At 45.7% G+C, this 20,308-nt stretch overlaps 1 protein-coding gene across 1 annotated transcript; it reads left to right on the top strand.

Annotated features, from left to right (window-relative positions):
* Nucleotides 1-115: 115 nt before the first annotated feature.
* SGTA (small glutamine rich tetratricopeptide repeat co-chaperone alpha) lies at nt 116-17,181 on the top strand. Its single transcript, XM_048830952.2, has 12 exons — nt 116-244; nt 3,990-4,140; nt 8,682-8,785; nt 9,059-9,143; nt 10,570-10,669; nt 11,587-11,691; nt 11,901-12,039; nt 12,868-12,930; nt 13,339-13,376; nt 14,745-14,834; nt 15,254-15,377; nt 15,724-17,181. Exons 2-11 carry the CDS (start codon nt 4,041-4,043, stop codon nt 15,366-15,368), a joined length of 939 nt encoding a protein of 312 aa, XP_048686909.1. The 5' UTR covers nt 116-244; nt 3,990-4,040; the 3' UTR covers nt 15,369-15,377; nt 15,724-17,181.
* Nucleotides 17,182-20,308: the final 3,127 nt, after the last annotated feature.

Genomic DNA, 20,308 nt, shown 5'->3' on the forward strand with positions numbered 1-20,308 from the left:
TACGCCCTTTCCGCTTCCGTGTGACAGTCTGGGGGCGGGGAGAGACGCGATGCGCCTGCGCGCCAACCGCAGCTGGCCCGACCCGCTCCTTGGCGCATGCGGCGCTGACGGGAGGCTCCGGGGAAGCCTGGGCGCCTGCGCAGCTGGAGAGGCGGGCGGGTGGCCCAGAGGGGATCTGGTCCTTGCGCGCTTGCGCAGGGTGCGCCTGGCTGGGGTGGGGGCGAGAGGAGCTCGGAGGCGCTTGGTGAGTAGCAAGGTGCACTTGGGGGTGGGCCCCCCCCCCCCCGTGCTGGGGCTGGCTCCGGCTCCGTCCTCCTGCCCCGCCCCGGGAGCGGCCCCCCCTCACCCTCCCGTCCCTGCTGGGGGGCGGGGCACCTGTGGGGAGCTGGCTGTGGGGGGGAGGGAGCCAGGAGGAGGGGGGGCTGCGGGGAGGGAGCTGGCTGTGGGGGGGAGGGAGCCAGGAGGAGGGGGGGCTGCGGGGAGGGAGCTGGCTGTGGGGGGGAGGGAGCCAGGAGGAGGGGGGGCTGCGGGGAGGGAGCTGGCTGTGGGGGGGAGGGAGCCAGGAGGAGGGGGGGCTGCGGGGAGGGAGCTGGCTGTGGGGGGGAGGGAGCCAGGAGGAGGGGGGGCTGCGGGGAGGGAGCTGGCTGTGGGGGGGAGGGAGCCAGGAGGAGGGGGGGCTGCGGGGAGGGAGCTGGCTGTGGGGGGGAGGGAGCCAGGAGGAGGGGGGGCTGCGGGGAGGGAGCTGGCTGTGGGGGGGAGGGAGCCAGGAGGAGGGGGGGCTGCGGGGAGGGAGCTGGCTGTGGGGGGGAGGGAGCCAGGAGGAGGGGGGGCTGCGGGGAGGGAGCTGGCTGTGGGGGGGAGGGAGCCAGGAGGAGGGGGAGGCTGTGGGGTGGAGCTGGCGGAGGCCTGTGGGGGAGGGAGCCGGCTGGGGGGGGGAAATGGGGCTGGGGGAGTGGGGGGAGGGAGCTAGGAGGGGGCGCTGCACGAGGGAGCCGGCTGGGGTAGTGGGGCTGGGTGGGGAGGGGGACGCTGGCGGGAGATATCGGTTATTGAAACTGCTATGGGATGCCTGTTCCCCAGGCGAGCTGTTTCTGAAAGCAGCTGCTGGCCTGGGGCTTTCTTTGGGTCGGGTTTAAATAAGGGCTGGCAGCTGAGTCTGTTTTCTTGAAAGCAAAAGTGAATGTGGAAGCTCTGATGCATGTCTCCTGTCTTGCACCCATCACCCTTAGGCCGCTTTAACTGTATCCCTGTAGCGAAATCCGTACAGCCACCTATTGTGGGTGCAGTTATGCCAGTATAAATGTGCTTATACCATTGCAGCTTAATCGTCTATGGGGAGGGGAACAAGCTGTACCAATAGAAGCATGTTTATAGCAGTATAACTGTATTCCCACTACAGTATTGGCCCGGAGATCACATCCCAAACCAACACAGTTATACCAGTACAAAAACTGTAAGCAAGCTTTAAGCCATGTCTGAACTCAGAGTGCTTTACTGGGTTACTATGCCAGCAAAGTGCTCCTCGCGTGACAGCTTATACTCGCAAACCACAATTTTTACTGATCTAGCTTATTTCACGTACCCTCAAACAAAACCAGCCAACGTGCAGTTATGCCAGTATAATTGGATCTGTCTTAGGGCTTCTTCCAGTACGCGGGTCAAGGATCACAACTCTGTCCAACATAGCTGTTCTGGCAGAAGTCTATAGTGTAGACATGGCCTTTGAAAAAAGTACATCTCTGCAGGAGTTCCTGGGAACTGGTGATAGCCTTATGTTCTTAAATTTGATTAAAAGCAAGGGTGGCTGTCTTGTATTGAAATAGCAGAGGTGACTCTGATGGTAGGATTTGAAACCTTCCTGAAGGCTAGAACGTTTGGTACGTCTTTGCAGTTGCAAACTAGTGCAGGCCTCAGTGGGTAAGTTCTGTGTAAGAGTAATAATGATACTTTGCATTTCTTAACATTTTCCATACAAGGATCTCAAAGTAAGAGAGAGAAAAGCCTTTTTGAAGAAGTTGGGGAGGAGATTTTCATTAACCCCCCCTTCCCCGCCCCACACACACACATTCACTCACACAAGATTTAGGGACGTTGCTAAATTTATGGATGATCGGTTCTGTAAAATGATCTGACGTGCCATCTGATTTATTAGACTGGCCCCAAGTTTCAGGAAAGAGGAGAAATTGTGGGTTAATAGTTACTCACCTGAACTGTCCATGGAGAATTGATAGGTAATGGTACTAAAGATTTTGACTGGGATATCTGTGTGTTTTTCTTTGGTTGTGGAAGAGAATCTAATCATTTTCAGTAGTTTCCAGCTGGCAGGCACAGAAATTGTTGTGAATCTTTCATGTGACTGTTGTTCGTGCGCTAAGCGCCCAGTTTCCTTGTAAAGACACTTTCTATCTAAGACTTTAAATATGTTTTGATCACTTACTGTGTTACATGGCTGTTGTATGGATCAGGGTTTTCTGCCCCAGGACACACTATTCTAAGTTTAAGGAATGATAGAAACTTTTTCCTCCCAGTAAATGAGTCCTACTGGTGCCTGCATTTATACAGTTGTGAAATGATTTAACAAAGCCCATTTATTTCCATTCAGTGTGAGACTGATCAGAGTTTCTCTGTGCTGAGAAACAGGTAGTATTTATGTGGGTGGGAGTATCTTGTTGATTGAATAACTTAATGAATCATATGATGTTGGTTTCTAATTAAACTAGATAGGGGTTCAGGTTCATTGGCTGAGGGTATGTGGGGAAACTTGTCCTGCTGCCGCACATAGAATCATAGAAGATCAGGGTTGGAAGGGCCCTCAGGAGGTCATCTAGTCCAACCCCCTGCTCAAAGCAGGACCAATCCCCAATTTTTGCCCCAGATCCCTAAATGGCCCCCTCAAGGATTGAACTCTCAACCCTCGGTTTAGCAGGCCAATGCTCAAACCACTGAGCTATCCCTCCCCTCTCATGCTGTGTCTATCTTATGTGGATAGAGGACTTCAGTCCCCAGGACTCTCAAGCACTAAAATCACACATGGAACAGTAGAATGACTATTATCCAGCAAACAAGCTCATCTCCATATGGTGGTAAGTGTCTTGTGGAACCTTTTTAATGCCCATCTGGGCAGAAAGGTTTTCCATTTAGTGTTTCATGGTCAAATTGGTCTTTGTGCCACACCACTGGTGTCAGCTGGCATTGATGGGTGTGATCCCAAGTCACGGTATGAGCTTGACATAAGACCTTATCCCCATTTCCCTCCCACTTTTGAGGTCAGCAGTGATCGCTTGTCCCACTCAGTTCTGATCTGTTCTTTTCAGGTGACTAGTATTTTGTTCTGGTATCTCATTGAAATTTAGACTCTGCAAAGTTTAATTGAATCTTTACCCGCTCCCCTGCTAACTGAGCCCAATCACTTGTTCAGAATGTCTTGTACTAAGTTTCTTTAATTGTTAACCTGGTCAAGTTACATAGGAGCCAAAAATACCCGGAGCATGGTAGTAAGCTAGTGGACTGGCAGTGGGGTATCCCTGAATTCTTTTCCAGGCTCTGATATTAATGTTGGGCAAATCATGTTGCCTCTTGGGCTCAATTTCCCCTCTCTGAAATGGTGTTTTGTATATGCCCTGAGTAGGGGGCTGTGCTAGATTTTTCAAGTGCTCAGTGGTTTCTGTCTTGACCGGTGTATCAAGGGTACTTAAGTGGCCCACATCACCGTAGTATCTGGGCACCTCACAGTCATTCATGTTTGGCCTCACAGCACCCTTGTGAGGCAGGCAGTGCTATTATCCCCATTTCACAGGTGGGAAACTGAGGCAGAGATGAAGTGACTTGCCCAGGCTCACACAGGGAGAGTCTGGCAGAACTGGGAATTGTAGGCTAGCACCCTAACCAGTGGGCCATCCTTCTCCTCTGCATGGAAAGCTGTATTCTACTTGGTAGAACCTCGCTGTTTGCCCTGTTGCTCATTAAATTGAACCATTTTTTTTCTGTAGATTTTTTTTATTAAGAGAAATCAGAGCAAAAAGTTCTGACGGCGAGACGAAATGGCTGACAAGAGGCGCCTGGCATACTCCATCATCCAGTTCCTCCATGACCAGCTACAGAACGGGGGTCTCTCTCCTGATGCCCAGGAGAGCTTGGAAGGTAAGTGGGTGGGTGTCCTTCCCTGTTCATGCCTTCTAGAGCAGTGCTACTTGACCTCTGCTCCATGGCTCTTGGGGGACCCTAGCAGATCAGTCCTCACTATCTGCCTCCCGTTCAGCTGTGCAGTTCCTGTGGTGCTGTAGTCCCTAAGCCTTCGGAATTGATGAAGTGAAATCTTGTCTTATGTAAACTCGTGGTGAGAAGGCACCCAAAATGTTAAGCAGCCAGACAAGAGAAGAACTTTCCTGCTAGCCTCTTCCAGGAGAAGCACAGGCTAACCCGGGAAAGGAATATATATGTATGGCAATTGAAATTTACACTCATCCGAAGTCTGAGACTTGCCACAAGATAAGGGCTTGCCTGTGGTGGGGCAATGTGTACTGTGGAAGTGTGATTTCTAAAATGCATGAATGTGTTGGGCATTAATGGGTCCGTGTAGAACCTGCAGGTATGCACTGAGTGTTTCCTAGTGTGCTTTAATGTATTTGGTGCTCACCAGCAAGGTATACACAGACCAATTAATGCACAACTCGTTCGTGCGCTTTAGAAATCACACCCCATGGTGCACGTTATCCCACTGTGTAGACAAAGCCCAAAGTCTCAAAAAGCTCTGCAAGCCTGAGAGATCAGGGAGCTTCTGAGAGTACAATGCAGTGCTAAAAATAAATGCCTTATACTTGTTGGAAGCTTTCCAACCCTGATGTTAAGAACCTTCCCAGTGGGGGACCCTGGGTATTACAGACTCTATGGGAGGGCTGTGCAGCGATGGGAGCATATGGCCCTTCACCCAAATGCAGCGCGCACACACAGACTATTTGAAAGAGAGGGTGCAGCCAGAGCCAGGAGAGGGAGTGACCGTTGTAGGCAAAGGAGAAGTAGAGAAGGTTCCTTCAAGCATGGAAAAGTTATTTCAAGTGCAGGGTGCTGTGTACATAAAGATACAAGGTAGAGGGACTCTGCGAGGCCGAATTCTTCCAGCATCTCCTTAGGTCTGCCCTTAATGCACCATCCTTGACCCGGGACGGGGAACGTTGGTAGGTAACAACATGTGAAAGAGAGGGGGCAGGAGCCAGTGTTGGAAGAGTTGCCCATTTTGTTTTGTATCTCTGACATTGCCAGTGTATAGCCAGAGAGGCTACAGCAAGCAGCTCAAAGAGCTAGGAAGGAGAAATTAATCCTCTGCATTTAACTTTAAAAAAAAAAAAAAAAAGCAAACGATAATTCAGCACTTCAGATGCTGCGTATCCTTGCAGGAGTGTAGATCTGCTTTGCCATCTGTGGGCTACATTGATTCTTTTCCTCCCTAAAGTCATAAATCATAGAATATCAGGGTTAGAAGGGACTTCAGGAGGTCATCTAGTCCAACCCCCTGCTCAAAGCAGGACCAATCCCAACTAAATCATCCCAGCCAGGGCTTTGTCAAGCCGGGCCTTAAAAATATATAAGGAAGGAGATTCCACCACCTCTCTAGGTAACGCATTCCAGTGTTTCACCACCCTCCTAGTGTAAAAGTTTTTCCTAATATCCAACCTAAACCTCCCCCACTGCAACTTGAGACCATTGCTCCTTGTTCTGTCATCTGCTACCACTGAGAACAGTCTAGATCCATCCTCTTTGGAACCCCCTTTCAGGTAGTTGAAAGCAGCTATCAAATCCCCCCTCATTCTTCTCTTCCGCAGACTAAACAATCCCAGTTCCATCAGCCTCTCCTCAGAAGTCATGTGTTCCAGTCCCCTAATCGTTTTTGTTGCCCTCTGCTGGACTCTTTCCAATTTTTCCACATCCTTCTTGTAGTGTGGGGCCCAAAACTGGATACAGTACTCCAGATGAGGCCTCACCAATGCCGAATAGAGGGGAACGATCACGTCCCTCGATCTACTGGCAATGCCCCATCTTATACATCCCAAAATGCCATTGGCCTTCTTGGCAACAAGAGCACACTGTTGACTCATATCCAGCTTCTCGTCCACTGTAACCCCTAGGTCCTTTTCTGCAGAACTGCTTCCGAGCCATTCAGTCCCTAATCTGTAGTGGTGCATGGGATTCTTCCGTCCTAAGTGCAGGACTCTGCACTTGTCCTTGTTGAACCTCATCAGATTTCTTTTGGCCCAATCCTCTAATTTGTCTAGAGCCCTCTGTATCCTATCCCTACCCTCCAGCATATCTACCTCTCCTCCCAGTTTAGTGTCATCTGCAAACTTGCTGAGGGTGCAATCCACGCCATCCTCCAGATCATTTATGAAGATATTGAATAAAACCAGCCCCAGGACCGACCCTTGGGGCACTCCACTTGATACCAGCTGCCAACTAGACATGGAGTCATTGATCACTACCCGTTGAGTCTGACAATCTAGCCAACTTTCTATCCACCTTATAGTCCATTCATCCAGCCCATACTTCTTTAACTTGCTGGCAAGAATACTGTGGGAGACTGTGTCAAAAGCTTTGCTAAAGTCAAGGAACAACACGTCCACGGCTTTCCCCTCATCCACAGAGCCAGTTATCTCGTCATAGAAGGCAGTTAGATTAGTCAGGCATGACTTGCCCTTGGTGAATCCATGCTGACTGTTCCTGATCACTTTCCTCTCCTCTAAGTGCTTCAGAATGGATTCCTTGAGGACCTGCTCCATGATTTTTCCAGGGACTGAGGTGAGGCTGACTGGCCTGTAGTTCCCAGGATCCTCCTCCTTCCCTTTTTTAAAGATGGGCACTACATTAGCCTTTTTCCAGTCGTCCGGGGCTTCCCCCGATCGCCATGATTTTTCAAAGATAATGGCCAATGGCTCTGCAATCACATCCGCCAACTCCTTTAGCACTCTTGGGTGCAGCGCATCCGGCCCCATGGACTTGTGCTCGTCCAGCTTTTCTAAATAGTCCCGAACCACTTCTTTCTTCACAGAGGGCTGGTCACCTCCTCCCCATGCTGTGCTGCCCAGTGCAGTAGTCTGGGAGCTGACCTTGTTCGTGAAGACAGAGGCAAAAAAAGCATTGAGTACATTAGGTTTTTCCACATCCTCTGTCACTAGGTTGCCTCCTTCATTCAGTAAGGGGCCCACACTTTCCTTGACTTTCTTCTTGTTACTCTTAACATCTCTTGCTAGCTGCAACTCCAGGTGTGATTTGGCCTTCCTGATTTCACTCCTGCATGCCTGAGCAATATTTTTATACTCTTCCCTGGTCATTTGTCCAATCTTCCACTTCTTGTAAGCTTCTTTTTTGTGTTTAAGGATTTCACTGTTAAGCCAAGCTGGTCGCCTGCCATATTTACTATTCCTTCTACACATCGGGATGGTTTGTCCCTGTATCCTCAATAAGGAGTCTTTAAAATACAGCCAGCTCTCCTGGACTCCTCTCCCACTCATGTTATTCTCCCAGGGGATCCTGCCCATCAGTTCTCTGAGGGAGACAAAGTCTGCTTTTCCGAATTCCAGGGTCCATATTCTGCTGCTCTCAGTCATCTGAGACTATGGGGAGGTTGCCCTTGTGACTCACTCTAGAAGCTCTGTCCTTGGAGCCAAGGTTTGCACAGCTCCGTTAAGTGTGTTGGGAAAACACTGGCATGTTAGCATGTGCCAGTTTCAGCAAGATAATGTTCATTCAAGCACCTGCCTGCCACTGTAGCCAAAGGACTGCTTCAGTCTTCTGATCCTTTAGAAAGTGCGTTGTGCTCAACAGCTAATGGCTTGTGCATGAGGTTTCAGATGCTCTAATCAACATGGTGTTATCCTTGATGTAAGGAAAGATGATCTTTTGTGGCTAAGGTACTGGACTGGGCTCCAGGAGATTTGGGTTCAATTCTTAGCCCTGCCACAGACTCCCTAGGTGACCTTGGGCAAGTCACTAAATCTCTCCGTGCCTCAGTTTCTCCATTTATAAAACTGGGATCATTCTTTCTGAGATGTTGTAGGGATAAATTCATTTGTTTCTGAGGCTGTCAGATACTACAAGGATGGGGCCATATAAGTACCTAGCTAGAAATGTTTTGCTTACACAACCGCAACTCCTTTAGGGTTACCTTTGTGTTCACATACCTTGTAAACTTTGCAATTCTCTTTATTTCTAAATTATTTCTCTTGTGGTTCCACATTTCTCTTCCTATTGGCAACCTGTCCTAAAATAACTTTGCCCTTTTAAATTATTTCTTTGTCATACTTCTGCTTCCATAACTCCTTTCATTGAAGGGCCCCTCCCTAAACACTTTAGCAAACATTAATTCTTGCAATATCCTTGAAAGGTACGTAATGTCCCTATTTTACAGATGGGGAAACAGGCAGAGAGATGAAATGATTTGTCCTAGATCTCTCTCACGCCTAGTAGCAGATATGGGAATAAATCCCCGTAGTCCTAGGCGCTCTCAGCTGTTCCAGACTACCACTCCATAGCTGGATTTGAGATTATGCCCCAAATATGTAATCTGCTTCATATAAACTTATATTTCTGGTATCTTCATAAATTCAGATTCCACTGGAGGGAGGGAATGACACAAACAGGTGTTTAGAGGATGTGGGAAATGTTAAATGCCTACCTTCCTTCCCACCCAGTTGCAATCCAATGCCTGGAGACTGCTTTTGGAGTATCTATGGAAGATCAAGATCTGGTTGTGTCTCAAACTCTCCCTGAAATTTTTGAAGCTGCTACAGAAAAGGTTTGTGTCCTGCAGACTTCTCTGATCTACTAATGAAAATTGTTGTCTAAGCGCAAGGTATTTATTAATAATATTATAGACCTGAGATTTCAACTAAGACAGTGGAAAGCTGTCCAGTGTGCTTAATTTCACAAATGTGTCCCCCTGTTGGGGGATTCAAAAGCTGGAAGCATTTAACTCCTAAAGATGCAGTGTCAGGGAAATTGGAACATTGGTTTATAGTAATTGCCGATGATAAAGCATAGCTTTCTCATTCTGCTTTGATATTATAAGGAGCCTCATTACGTCAGAACAAATTCTGAACCAGTCACCCCCTCGGAAGAAGACATAGCTGAAGCTGAAAGACTTAAGACTGAAGGTAACCACATATGGGGCTGGTGCATGGACAGGGAAAGGATAACATGATATATACAGCATAGGCAACTAACAACAAAGGAGGCAGGCAGGCTTAACTCAAAGTATCTGAAGGTCTATGCCGCAAAAAGGAAGAGGAATTGTGCGAGGTGATGTAATTAGGAGCAGTAGGGTGGAATTAAGAATGGGTTCATCTCTATATACCCACGGAGAGTCAGAGAATGCGCCCTCCATGTGGGCGATTCTCCGGTTTTTATGCTCTGATGACAGAGGATGCCTTTGTCCTGCCAGTCTCCCATAGTGCTGCTGAAGCAGAAGGGTGCTGGAATGTTGTTCAGATGGTATGTATAGGAACTGCTTCCACCCCCTAACGGCAGCGCCTTCTGCATGGGCATGTGGCCGCTCTTCAGCAGAACACAGCAGCTCCCAAGCAGGAGGGGCAGAATCCTACATTCAGCTAAAACTGCAGAAGTATATTTAGGTGGCAGAATGTAGTGGCTCCAGTTGGAATCTAGCTAGGAGATCCGGTTAGCGTTCGCTCTGATCATTGCATCCTGGAAAAGAACGTGTTGAGTGGAACATGGCACAGGTGCGCACTGTTTTCTTCTCGACTGTAACCCCTTTTCCCTGCAATGTTAAGACCACATGCTCATCCTGGAGGAAAGTGAAACTGTCCCCACTCTGCAGCACCCCTAGTGGCCAGTGAGAGCAGTGCTGCCTGGCGCAATGAATCTGTGGATGGAGATTGAAAGCTGTTACGGTGATTGTGGGCTTGAAAGAAGCTGAAGGGAAATTAATGAGGGAGCTGGCAGGATCCCTTCTGAAATAGCCGTGGTTAGCATGGAACCCGCATAATGCCAAAAGTCCCACAGTTTCTTTGCTGGAGACTTCTCCCTGCACTGTTTGCTGAGCAGATCTCCCAGTTGCTCATATTCTAAGGCAGCAGTTCTCAGCCAGGTGGCTGTGGGGCCGCGAGCAGGTGTCAGAGGGTCTGCCAAGCAGGGCCAGCATCAGACTCACTGGGGCCCAGGGCAGAAAGCTCAAGCCCTGCTGCCCCAAGCCCTGCCACCTGGGGCTGAAGCCTGAGCAACTTAGCTTCACTGGGCCCCCTGGCATGGGGCCCAAGGCAGTTGCCCTCCTTGTTGCCCACTAATGCTGGCTCTGACTTCTATATGCAGAAAACAGTTGGTGTAGCACGCACAGGTGAGCTGTGGAGTTTTTTATAGAATGTTTGGGGAGGCCTCAGAAAGGAAAAGGTGGAGAACCCCTGTTCTAAGGGTTGTGCAAAAGGGTGAAGTTTTCAACATATCTACATGCTCCTTTTTGCATTATTTTTTAAGCAGAGGCCAAGAAAAATTGAGACCCCAGCCCATTGCTCTAATTGCTTCATCTGTTTGACTTGTTACAGAGACCGTTGTTTTTCCATTTAGGTAATGAGCAAATGAAGGCAGAAAACTTTGAAGGTGCTGTGTCTTTCTACGCAAAAGCAATTGAATTAAATCCATCAAATGCAGTATATTTTTGCAACAGGTACTGACATTTAATTCTTTCTCTGTGGTTTTTTATATTCACGTTCTTATATTCTGAGCCTTGCTCATTTTTCATGGTTTATGGAACAATGGTGAGACTCCTGATTTGAACCTTATCAGGCTGTTCTTAATTTATTGTTTGTCCTTTGTCTTTTGTAAACTTGTGCTGGCGTGTTTTCCTTTGACTTGTGCCTGCCTTGTGGCACTGTCATTTCTAGGTAGGGCTGTTTTCCATATCCCTGTCCTATTAAGCACTTGGTGAGATAAATGGATACCAAGTAACACTGTCTGACTCTGTTCCAATATCCCTTTCTAACTGAGGCAGACAGCACAGATTTGGAAAGGTTGTGTTGATCATGATTGAAGGACTGGTTTTCAAGGAATTCAACATGCAGTATCATGTGACCATTGAGGCTTGAGCTTATGAGGTGCTGAGCACCTTCAATAGAAGTTGAGGCATGAACAAGCATATTCCAGTATTTTTATATATATATATATTTTTGCCTCCACCTGTGTGTGTGGGGGGGGGGAGCATAAACGTTATTATGACTTGAGAAATCAAGGCATGTACTAAGAGATCAATTTCCATCCTGAAATATACCAGTTTGAACAGATCTACAAACTAGTAGACACATCTCCTTCACTCATCAGACAACTCTGAGATGGCGCAGGGATGGAGCCATGCTCCATGGTATGTTTGGGACAGAAAATGAAGGAGGAGAGTAGTGCATTCCCCTGAAACTACAGTGGGAGCTGAGGATGGCAGTCGGTTGTTACCCAAGTTAGAATCTGAGCTGAAGTGAGGTTTTAATTTTAAACCTTCCCTTGGGCACTGAAGAGGGAGCATGAAGGGTGACTTTGATTGGCATATTCAGACCCAATAAACTTCCTGTGGTTTGCTTTCTCCATTCTCGCTAGGGCTGCTGCTTACAGTAAACTAGGAAACTATGCTGGAGCAGTCAGAGACTGTGAAAGAGCTATAGGAATTGATCCGAACTACAGCAAAGCTTATGGCAGAATGGGGTAGGTACTGGTAATGGCTTTTTTATTACGGTGTTGTCTTAAAAATGAATGGCAAGTCCTGTGGCAATGATACTGGGAGTGGTGCTCTACTCCAGAATGCTAACTCGGCGATATCCAGTGCTTAACGGTCTGTGGATCATTGAAAAAAATCCACAAATTGGTATGTAACCTTCTATAATGGTTCTTCATTTTATTTCCTCTGTCAATAGCTTAGCCCTCTCTAGTTTAAACAAACACGCAGAAGCTGTCGTTTACTATAAAAAAGCCCTGGAGTTGGATCCAGACAACGAAACGTACAAATCAAACCTTAAAATAGCCGAACAGAAAATGAAAGAAACCCCTAGTCCAGTAAGTTCTTTCCCATCCTGTTTGAGGGCCAAGCCAAGAATTATGCTCGGGTGCGGGGTTGGGGGGAGAAAAAGAAATGTCTTCATTGTGCTACTTTAAAGTGTTACTGACCAGCTCTAACTGCTCCATTAATGTCTCCCAGTATGTGATAGGGATGTTTTTAACTTGGGTTAAGTCTGGAATATAGGTGTAATGTATAAGGTGGTGATGGTGGAGAGGAGTAGGGGAAAAGGCAGTTTTATAACATTGTTAAAACTCAGTTAGAATAATTTCCCTGCAGTGCTGTGAACCCAAACACAGCAGCTTATCTGGAAAATGCCTAGAAAGAATGAAACTAAAAAGCGGAGTTTCACAGCCCTAAACAATGTTTACTCTCTTATTGCACTTTAACTCTGAAACTCTTTGTGTTCATTAGTTCCTACCAATAAGAAGGAAGGAGTTCTTTGAAGTATGTTTTCTTATCTTGATAGCCTTTTAAAAAGGGACAAACTTAAGAGGGGAATATATCCTTGATCACACTCAGTTTTCAGGCCAGAGTATTTAGGGCTTGACTGATTCTCATTTCCACTAAGGGCCCTTTGGGCTTTAGTGTAAATAAGAATTTGGCCCTTATGGCCAGGGTATAAATGAAGAACTTTAAGCAACAGTCACTCTTAACTTGTTTAGGTTTAAATCACAAATCTGTACAGAATGATTCACAGCTGTAGTGAGGTTCTGGTTAAAGACGTACACCTTTAGGTTAATTGCAGCATTCTGTGAGCTGCTTTGGAGGCAGGTAGATGTCGTTATTGTGCCTGACTAAATTTTTATTTGGTTTCCTCCTTGCAGACTGGAGGCACAGGAGGATTTGATTTAGCTGGATTGCTGAATAACCCGGGCTTCATGAGCATGGTAAATTTGCACACATTAGATCTCAGCCAGCTTGCATCTTGTCTGTGTATTTGGATGTAAGGAACTAAATGTATTGATACGTGACCTTGGGAGTTCAGACATTTCATTAGCAGATACATTTTCATTTCATTCATCAAAGGATTGCTTTGAGGAGACTGAATTAAAGCTAAAGAGCCAGTTACTTACTCACAGGCTTTTCAGTGTGGGATGTGAAGACATGATTAGAGGCTCCCTGCTCTGCATTATCAGCCCTGTCTTGTGTGTTGTACTGTGTTCCTCTTGTCGCTACTCTTCCTGTTAATATAGCTTAGTGTTTCTGCCTTCACTTTGTGTAGTTGAATGGCACGACATCTATATATCCATGCAGGCACTTCTTAAATAAGATGTAATCTTTTTCTTTTTAAATAGGCATCTAACCTCATGAACAATCCACAAGTACAACAGCTGTAAGTTGGATACCGTCTCATATTTCTTCTTTGAATCATTCGTTTGACGTTGTGCATTGGTTGGCTGTTGGGGTACGGCTGAAGTTAGGTTCTGGTGGGTTCTGGGCTCATAAACACGTATGAAGGCATTTAAAGCAATATGTTATTTTGTTCTGTGTCCCCGTTGTGATCATTATGGCTTGACATGCTAAGGACCTGTGTAGTAAAGATGTGCAGAAAGGGGAGGGAAGGTGGCTTGGAGTTGCCACACTGAGGTGGGGCTCGGGAAGTCCGGGTTTGATTCATGGCTCTGCCATAAACTTCCTGCGTCACTTCCTTCACATCTGTCTCATTCCTCGTCTATAAAATGGGGATACTTCCCTGTGTCACGGGAGGGCTGTGAGCACAAATTCCTGAATGTTTGTGAGGTGCTCACATACTGTCAGGCCATAAAATACATAGATAAGCCGGGTGACTCTTCTATTTATCCCACAATTGCAGTTAGAAATGGGTCACTCTAATTACACCCTAGGGATGCTATAATTATTCTGACGTCCTGATCCCATTGGCTTGGTTCACAAGCCAAAGATCTGGTGTCACCATCTCCAATTGGTTCTTTCTGCCTCTTCCATTGTCATTTTGAATAGAGGCTCTGCAGTTGGAACTGAACTGCCAATTTTGTTGACGACGCAAAAGGCAGGATAGGCTCCAGCTTGCACACCCATAGACCCTCTGTTTTAAATGAGTTGAAACACCTTTGGCCTTCCAGTGTCCCCAGATCTGACTTGAAGACAGAGTGAACAGATCTCTTAATACAGTAGAACCTCCTGTATAAACCATGCATGCAGTAGGCAGAATCTTCACATCTTTCAAGACAGCAATAGCAGATTCTGTAGCAAGGCCCATTATTACTAAGATCTTTACAATATCCATACTACAGCCCACTTGCTATTGTGCTGTTGATAACATAAATTAAAATGAAACTGCAGCCGATGAAATTAATAAACAAAGGGTGAATTAGAGAGGTTCTACTGTATGTAGCTTTTTGACTGTCACTAGACCTTAAAGGTCAGAAGGCAAGCGGCAGGGGTTTCAGTAAGATTCTCCTGAATGTCTGACCAAACATTCAGCAGTAGAACTGAGGGAGGGAGGGATAGGATTACGTTTAATCCCATGAGAAACTCTGGCTCTTCACGCTAATTGTAGGAGCGCCTTAATTTAAATTTAGTTCTAGCAAGCCAAATCTTTTCTTCCTTAATCATGAAACTGACATGCTTTGTGCTGACTTTAATTTAAAAAAAAAAAAAAAGTAACTTTTCCCTGCTGAAAAACTTGTAGGAAGTGAAATCTCCATCTCTTTTGTTCTGAGCAATAAATATTTCTTTGCAGAATGTCTGGGATGATTTCAGGTGGCCAGAACCCTATGGGAGCAGCAGGAGCCAGCCCTTCCCCTAATGACCTTGCCAGCCTTATCCAAGCGTACGTAGAATGACTTTCCTCCCCTCTTTGAATAGGCAATAGATGCATTTCAGTCGTCTTGATCAAAAGTCAAAGTTTCATTTATAACCAAGCACCTTCCACAAAATTCTCATCTTGCCCCCTGCCTTTCAGTAACATACCCCAACTTCTTTTCTTAAATAGAACAGGGGTGGCTCTTGTGCCCTGGAGAACTCCGTATCCCCTGATCACAGTGCTAGACTATTCTGTGTTCCAAACTGCCCTGACGTTAGGGTGATCAGTTAGTGAGTGTGAAAAATCGGGGCGGGGGGTAATAGGCACCTATATCAGAGAGAGCCTCAAATATTGGGACTGTCCCTATGTAATCGGGACATCTGGTCACCCTGCCTGACATGCGCAATGAGAAAAATGGATTAGACGTGTCGCTTTCTCTCCTTTAGAGGTCAACAGTTTGCTCAGCAGATGCAGCAGCAGAATCCAGAGCTAATAGAACAGTTACGAAGTCAGATTAGGAGTCGAACCCCCAGTGCTAGCAATGAGGATCAGCAGGAATGAGAATACAAGGTGAGTTCATAAGCTCTACATTATGCAAGCCAGGTCTATTGAACAAGGACTTCTATGCTGGGTTACTCGAGATCCGTCTTGTGTCCTTGGACAACTTACTTCACCCATTCTCTGTGCCTGTTTCCCTACTTGTAAAATGTGTGCAATAGCACCATACCTCAGAGAGGCACTGAGGGTTAGTGGTTGTAAAGTGCTTTGAAGAATACTATAGAAGCACGAGATGCAATTTACATGTCCCTTGCTGGCCATCAAATAAATAAGTCTCATCCTATGTGCAAACGAGTTATGAGAGGGGCAATTTAAAAAATAAAAATCACAAATATGTCTTGTCTTCCTGTCTTTGCAGCGCTACCCATGGGAATTCTTCACTATAAAAAACTGGAAACCGTGTGTGTTGCCATTTCTCCAGTTGGAAAAGAGAGAAAAAGGAAAACAAACCAGAAAAAAAACAAACTTTGTACGCCCTGCATGTTAAAGACAGATTCTCATTTTCTTCCCCTAGTCCCTGCACCTGCCCCCAAATTCCTCTTTTCCCTCTGGAAGATCCAGCAAGCAGTAAACATGAACCAGCATCAATTGTCTTTCTAGAACTCAGAAAATCAACCACATTGTTACCTGCTACGTTGGGGATTTTAATCTGTTTTCAAGGACACAGCACTCTTCACTGTAAGAAGCCTCCACCCTCCTGACCAGCTGCTTAAAAGGAGCGAACAGCTCCATTCCCCTTATGTCTTTTCATCATGTTTAAGAGACGCCAATGTTTAAACGCAATTAACCTATCGCAGGTCACTGAATCTCCTTGCACCCAACAGCTGGGTGTCAAAAATCGCTTATGGTTACTGCATTTCTCATTCAGGGGCATAGCAATATTGCTGATGCGGTTTCTACACAGGAGATTAAGATGGTGGACATCTCTAAAGGCATTTGTGAATGTAAGTGTATTTTGGGGGGGTGGGGGGGTTGCCTGGAGTAAGACCATTTTCTGTGACTCCTTCAAATTGAGCATTTTTGATACACTTTTTTCAGATCTTTTTTGCCAATAATGACACAATTTATCTAGTGTTTTAAAACAAAATCATGGTTCTGTATTTGTCAGCTGTCCTCTCTGCGGTAGATGGGGAGGGAGAAGATTTGACTCCTTTTATTTCAAGTTTTTAGAAGTTCTAGTTTTTATTGTCTCTTGCGTGTGAGTGGTCGCGGAGATCAAGGCTTCTGTGATAGAGATGGGAGTTGCAGATACCCATTTCAGAGGGGCTCGAGTTGCCGAATGCATGGGAATGTGAGCTGGTGGAATATCCATAATATACTGACTGGTCACTAACTGAGCTGTGGGACTGGCAAAGAGTGCTTATGCCACAGTGTATTACAGGCAAGATGGGGAGGGACCCATGTAATTTACCAGAATAAATGTCCTGCATCCACCAGGACCTCTAGTATTAACCAAATGATTCTGTAGTTCAGGTGCCCAGTAATGGACTGACTTCAAAATGTGTAAGTGAATCCACTGGAGATTTCACTAGTCAAGCTCCGAGGGACTTTATAAACCTGCGGTTCAAACTAGAGTAACTCAGAGAGAGCAGGGGATGTGTGTGAAGTGTCATATTGCCAGGTGCAAAAAATCATATAGTTTAAAGCTTAGTAGGTGTAAGAGATTAAAAAGCCTGGGAGATGAGTGAGGGGCAGGAGGTGTGTCCAACTAAATAGGTTTTTGTTGTTTTTGATACCATCTGTAAACAGTTTTGTTTTTTTAAATACTCTAACTGTGGTCACTGTAACTTGTGGAGAATAAAATACTTTGATGCTCTCTTTGTCATCCCTTTTGACCAGAGGTGACCAAAACAAAAAGGCCTATAAGGCACAGGGTGTGACTGGCTTGCCCAGTCTCTTCATAGGAATAATTAATTTGGGCCCCAGTCCTTGGATCAATAACTCGTGAGTGGACTGCTGCACCTGTATGGAGCTCTGCTCGCTCCAGTGGGGTCTGCCCAGATACAGCAATCCACCCTGGTGCTAACGCTTGCAGGATTGAGGTCTTGCTTCCACTGTGCAACAGTTACAACCGGACAGAACCTACATGTGGTTTTTCTTTCCCCCTCACTACCCCTCTTTGCTGCTTGTTTTGCTCCTTTACCTGAAACTCTCTCCCTGCATATTTCTAAGCAATTTGGCAAAGAGAAACCAGACAGGATCTTTTATAGTTAAATTGAAAATTAATAACAAGGGAGAGATGCCAGCTGAAAATTCACAACCTAGTTAGAAATCTGTCTCTCCGTTTGTTACCAATTCCAACTGAGACTGATAAAATTTACATTTTTAAATATTCTGATTTCCTTTTCATGTAGCTTATTTGCTATTGTATGTGGCTCAGCTTGGCTATTGAAAATTGGCTAGTCAGTTTCACTTCATTTATATGCAGCTTCTAATCCGTATCGGTCTGGGTGTCGTACATTGGCGCTGTGCTGCAACCTTTGGGATGCAATCACTGCCGGGGAATGTTGCTACTTTGAAATTAGCTAGTCCCATAGCAATTTTTTTAAAAATTGGTGGAAATATATTTATTAAATGTTGCAAAAGCTGATTATTACTTAAACTCCTGGAAAATATTGGGCCTAAATTCTTCCCTTAAACTATTGCAGTTTAGCAGTTGTTTTTAGATATATACGGAAATGTTTTAAAGGGACACTATCAATTTAAAAATCAGACTTCTGCCTCGAGATTTTTATCAGTAACACCTAAGATTAGTAGAAATGAAAGAGCTCAGTGAAACAATATCTTATTCTTTTTGTGCATTTGACAGCATTGTATAAAGACAGTTTTGTTGCTTTCCCTTTTAGAGTCCGTGTCCTTTGTTTAGGTGGGTCTTTCCCAAAGTAATGGGAGAAGAAACAATTTTAAAACCAGGAACATGAAATTGTAGAACCACAAAGCTTAGGGGCAGTTGTGGAGCTGGAGATTACTTTCAATTCGATATTTTTAAGCAACTAGGTTTCAGGTTGGTGACCTCCCTCTCATGTGACTTGATGAGAGTAGAATATTTTCTGATGCTTTTTTACAGTTTTGAATAAACCCTCCTGCTGCAGCACGGCAGGACACGTTGCAGCGTGTTCTTGCATGAGCAATGGTTGGGGTCTCTCGTCCGTTTTCGAGGCTACTGTAAGATCACAATTCGAGAATCACACACCGGGGGCTGCACTCTGCTTTCATTTCCATTTTTTTGAACGACTTTACTGCTTTGGCCTCCTGGTCCTTCTTTCCCACGTGGGTTGTCCTGTCACCAGGTTTATTTTTTTATGTCTTTTTGAGGGTTACCCAAAGGATACTTTAAATTTAGTGTTGTAAAAACAACATCCAGCCCACATTACATGTGTGTAAAAACCACAGTTTTTATTGTGGACTGTTCAAGAGCTGGCATGGCATTTTCAGACTGTTCTTAGGGCTTCAAACTTTCTCCCCCCATCTTCCCAGCAAAAAGAGACCACTTTATAGGAAAGGGCTGCAATTGGATGATCCAGTGTAGCATGTGGAAAACGACTAATATTTAGTCATGTCTAGCTCTCTGGAATACCTGCATCTACAGTCCATCTCACAAGCTGAAGGGGTGCAACTCCTCTCACTGCAGGTACGCTGTGCAGAAAACGTTGTGCTTTGGTGAGGCTTTCATTTTATGTCCCCTGAGACCTTCTGTGGCTAGCAGTTCACATGCAGCACCTGCAGTGCTATATTTAAAACTAACTAATGCATTTACATGTTTTTATTTTAAAACACCCTACTAAGATAAAACACCTAGAAAGTGAAACTGAGTGATGTCCTTGCAGTTTAGAACTTCAATGTGGGAGCCATTGGCTAACTTTCTCTTCTTCTCCTTTTGGTGTGAATTTTTTTTAAACAGTGGTTCACAGATACTGAAGGGTTTTTTTTAACCTTCAGGTTTAAAAGTCTTTCTAAGAGCGTTGCATTCCTGCAGCTGGGTGAATGGTGTGTGTCTAACAAAAGTTTCCCTTGCAGCTGCATTCATAGCTGATGCCTCAATGGATACAGTGAGGTTCTCAGCCAGAGCCATGGCCTCCACCTCCATAACCAGACCCCATCAATGGCTCCCACCCTGGAAACAAACTGCTCTTTTCTGGCTTTGAAGTTACTTCTGTTTTCCTCACAAGCATGATTACTTTGCGCAGGTGCAAGAAAGATGCAGACCTACACAGCAGGCTTTGTCAGGCCTGACTATAACTTCACTCCCAACAAGAAACAATGTCTGTGGCTGTCACCAGCTATGAAAAACTACAAACTATGAAACTCAGCCCTTGGACAAAGTCCATCCCTTAAACGAGAGCAGTCCCAGGGAGAACTTGGACTCTCCATGTGAAACTTGAACCTTCCAGTTAAGGTGCTGCTATGCCTCTGTTTTTCACTCCTAGAGGTAAACTTCAGTAGTGAATATTGGTCTTAATTCACCGATGCTTGGTAAGTTTGAGCCTGGTGAGGCTCTTAGAGAGAAAAATAAGTGCTCCACGATGTCCCTTGGCCCTCATCCATGGTTGTGCTTTCTAAGTGCTACAGTAATATAAACTAAATTCATGTAGCTATGATAACTATAAGTACCCGCTTTTCCCCCAATTCCCACCTTCCCACTGTCACCGCAGCCAGTCACTGAGCCCTCATGCACAAAAGGAGGCCAGATGTAAATAGGGAAAAGCAAAGGTTTCTTGTGGCTGTGTCATTTGGGAGCTGGCAAAGGGAAAAGTTCTGCTGGCTCTTTCCTCTCCACTGAGCAGCCCTGACAGATCAGCCCTGCTTCATCATTCATCCTACCTCCCCGTACCTTGGTGCAGCCTTTGCCTTCCTGTCTGTCTCACTCCACTGACTCCTCTGCCTAGGGCTGTAAATATCCGTCCTCTCCAACCCCACCTTTGTGTATTCAGAGCCTTCTGTTT

The sequence above is a fragment of the Caretta caretta genome, chromosome 25 (assembly GCF_965140235.1).
Source record: "Caretta caretta isolate rCarCar2 chromosome 25, rCarCar1.hap1, whole genome shotgun sequence".
Classification (NCBI taxonomy): domain Eukaryota; kingdom Metazoa; phylum Chordata; order Testudines; family Cheloniidae; genus Caretta; species Caretta caretta.

Coding starts and splice junctions, on each gene's coding strand:
- SGTA (XM_048830952.2), top strand. CDS start 4,041: ATGGCTGACAAGAGGCGCCTGGCATACTCCATCATCCAGTTCCTCCAT. Junction 4,141..8,681: donor TGCCCAGGAGAGCTTGGAAG/GTAAGTGGGTGG, acceptor CTTCCCACCCAG/TTGCAATCCAATGCCTGGAG. Junction 13,377..14,744: donor AATCCACAAGTACAACAGCT/GTAAGTTGGATA, acceptor ATTTCTTTGCAG/AATGTCTGGGATGATTTCAG.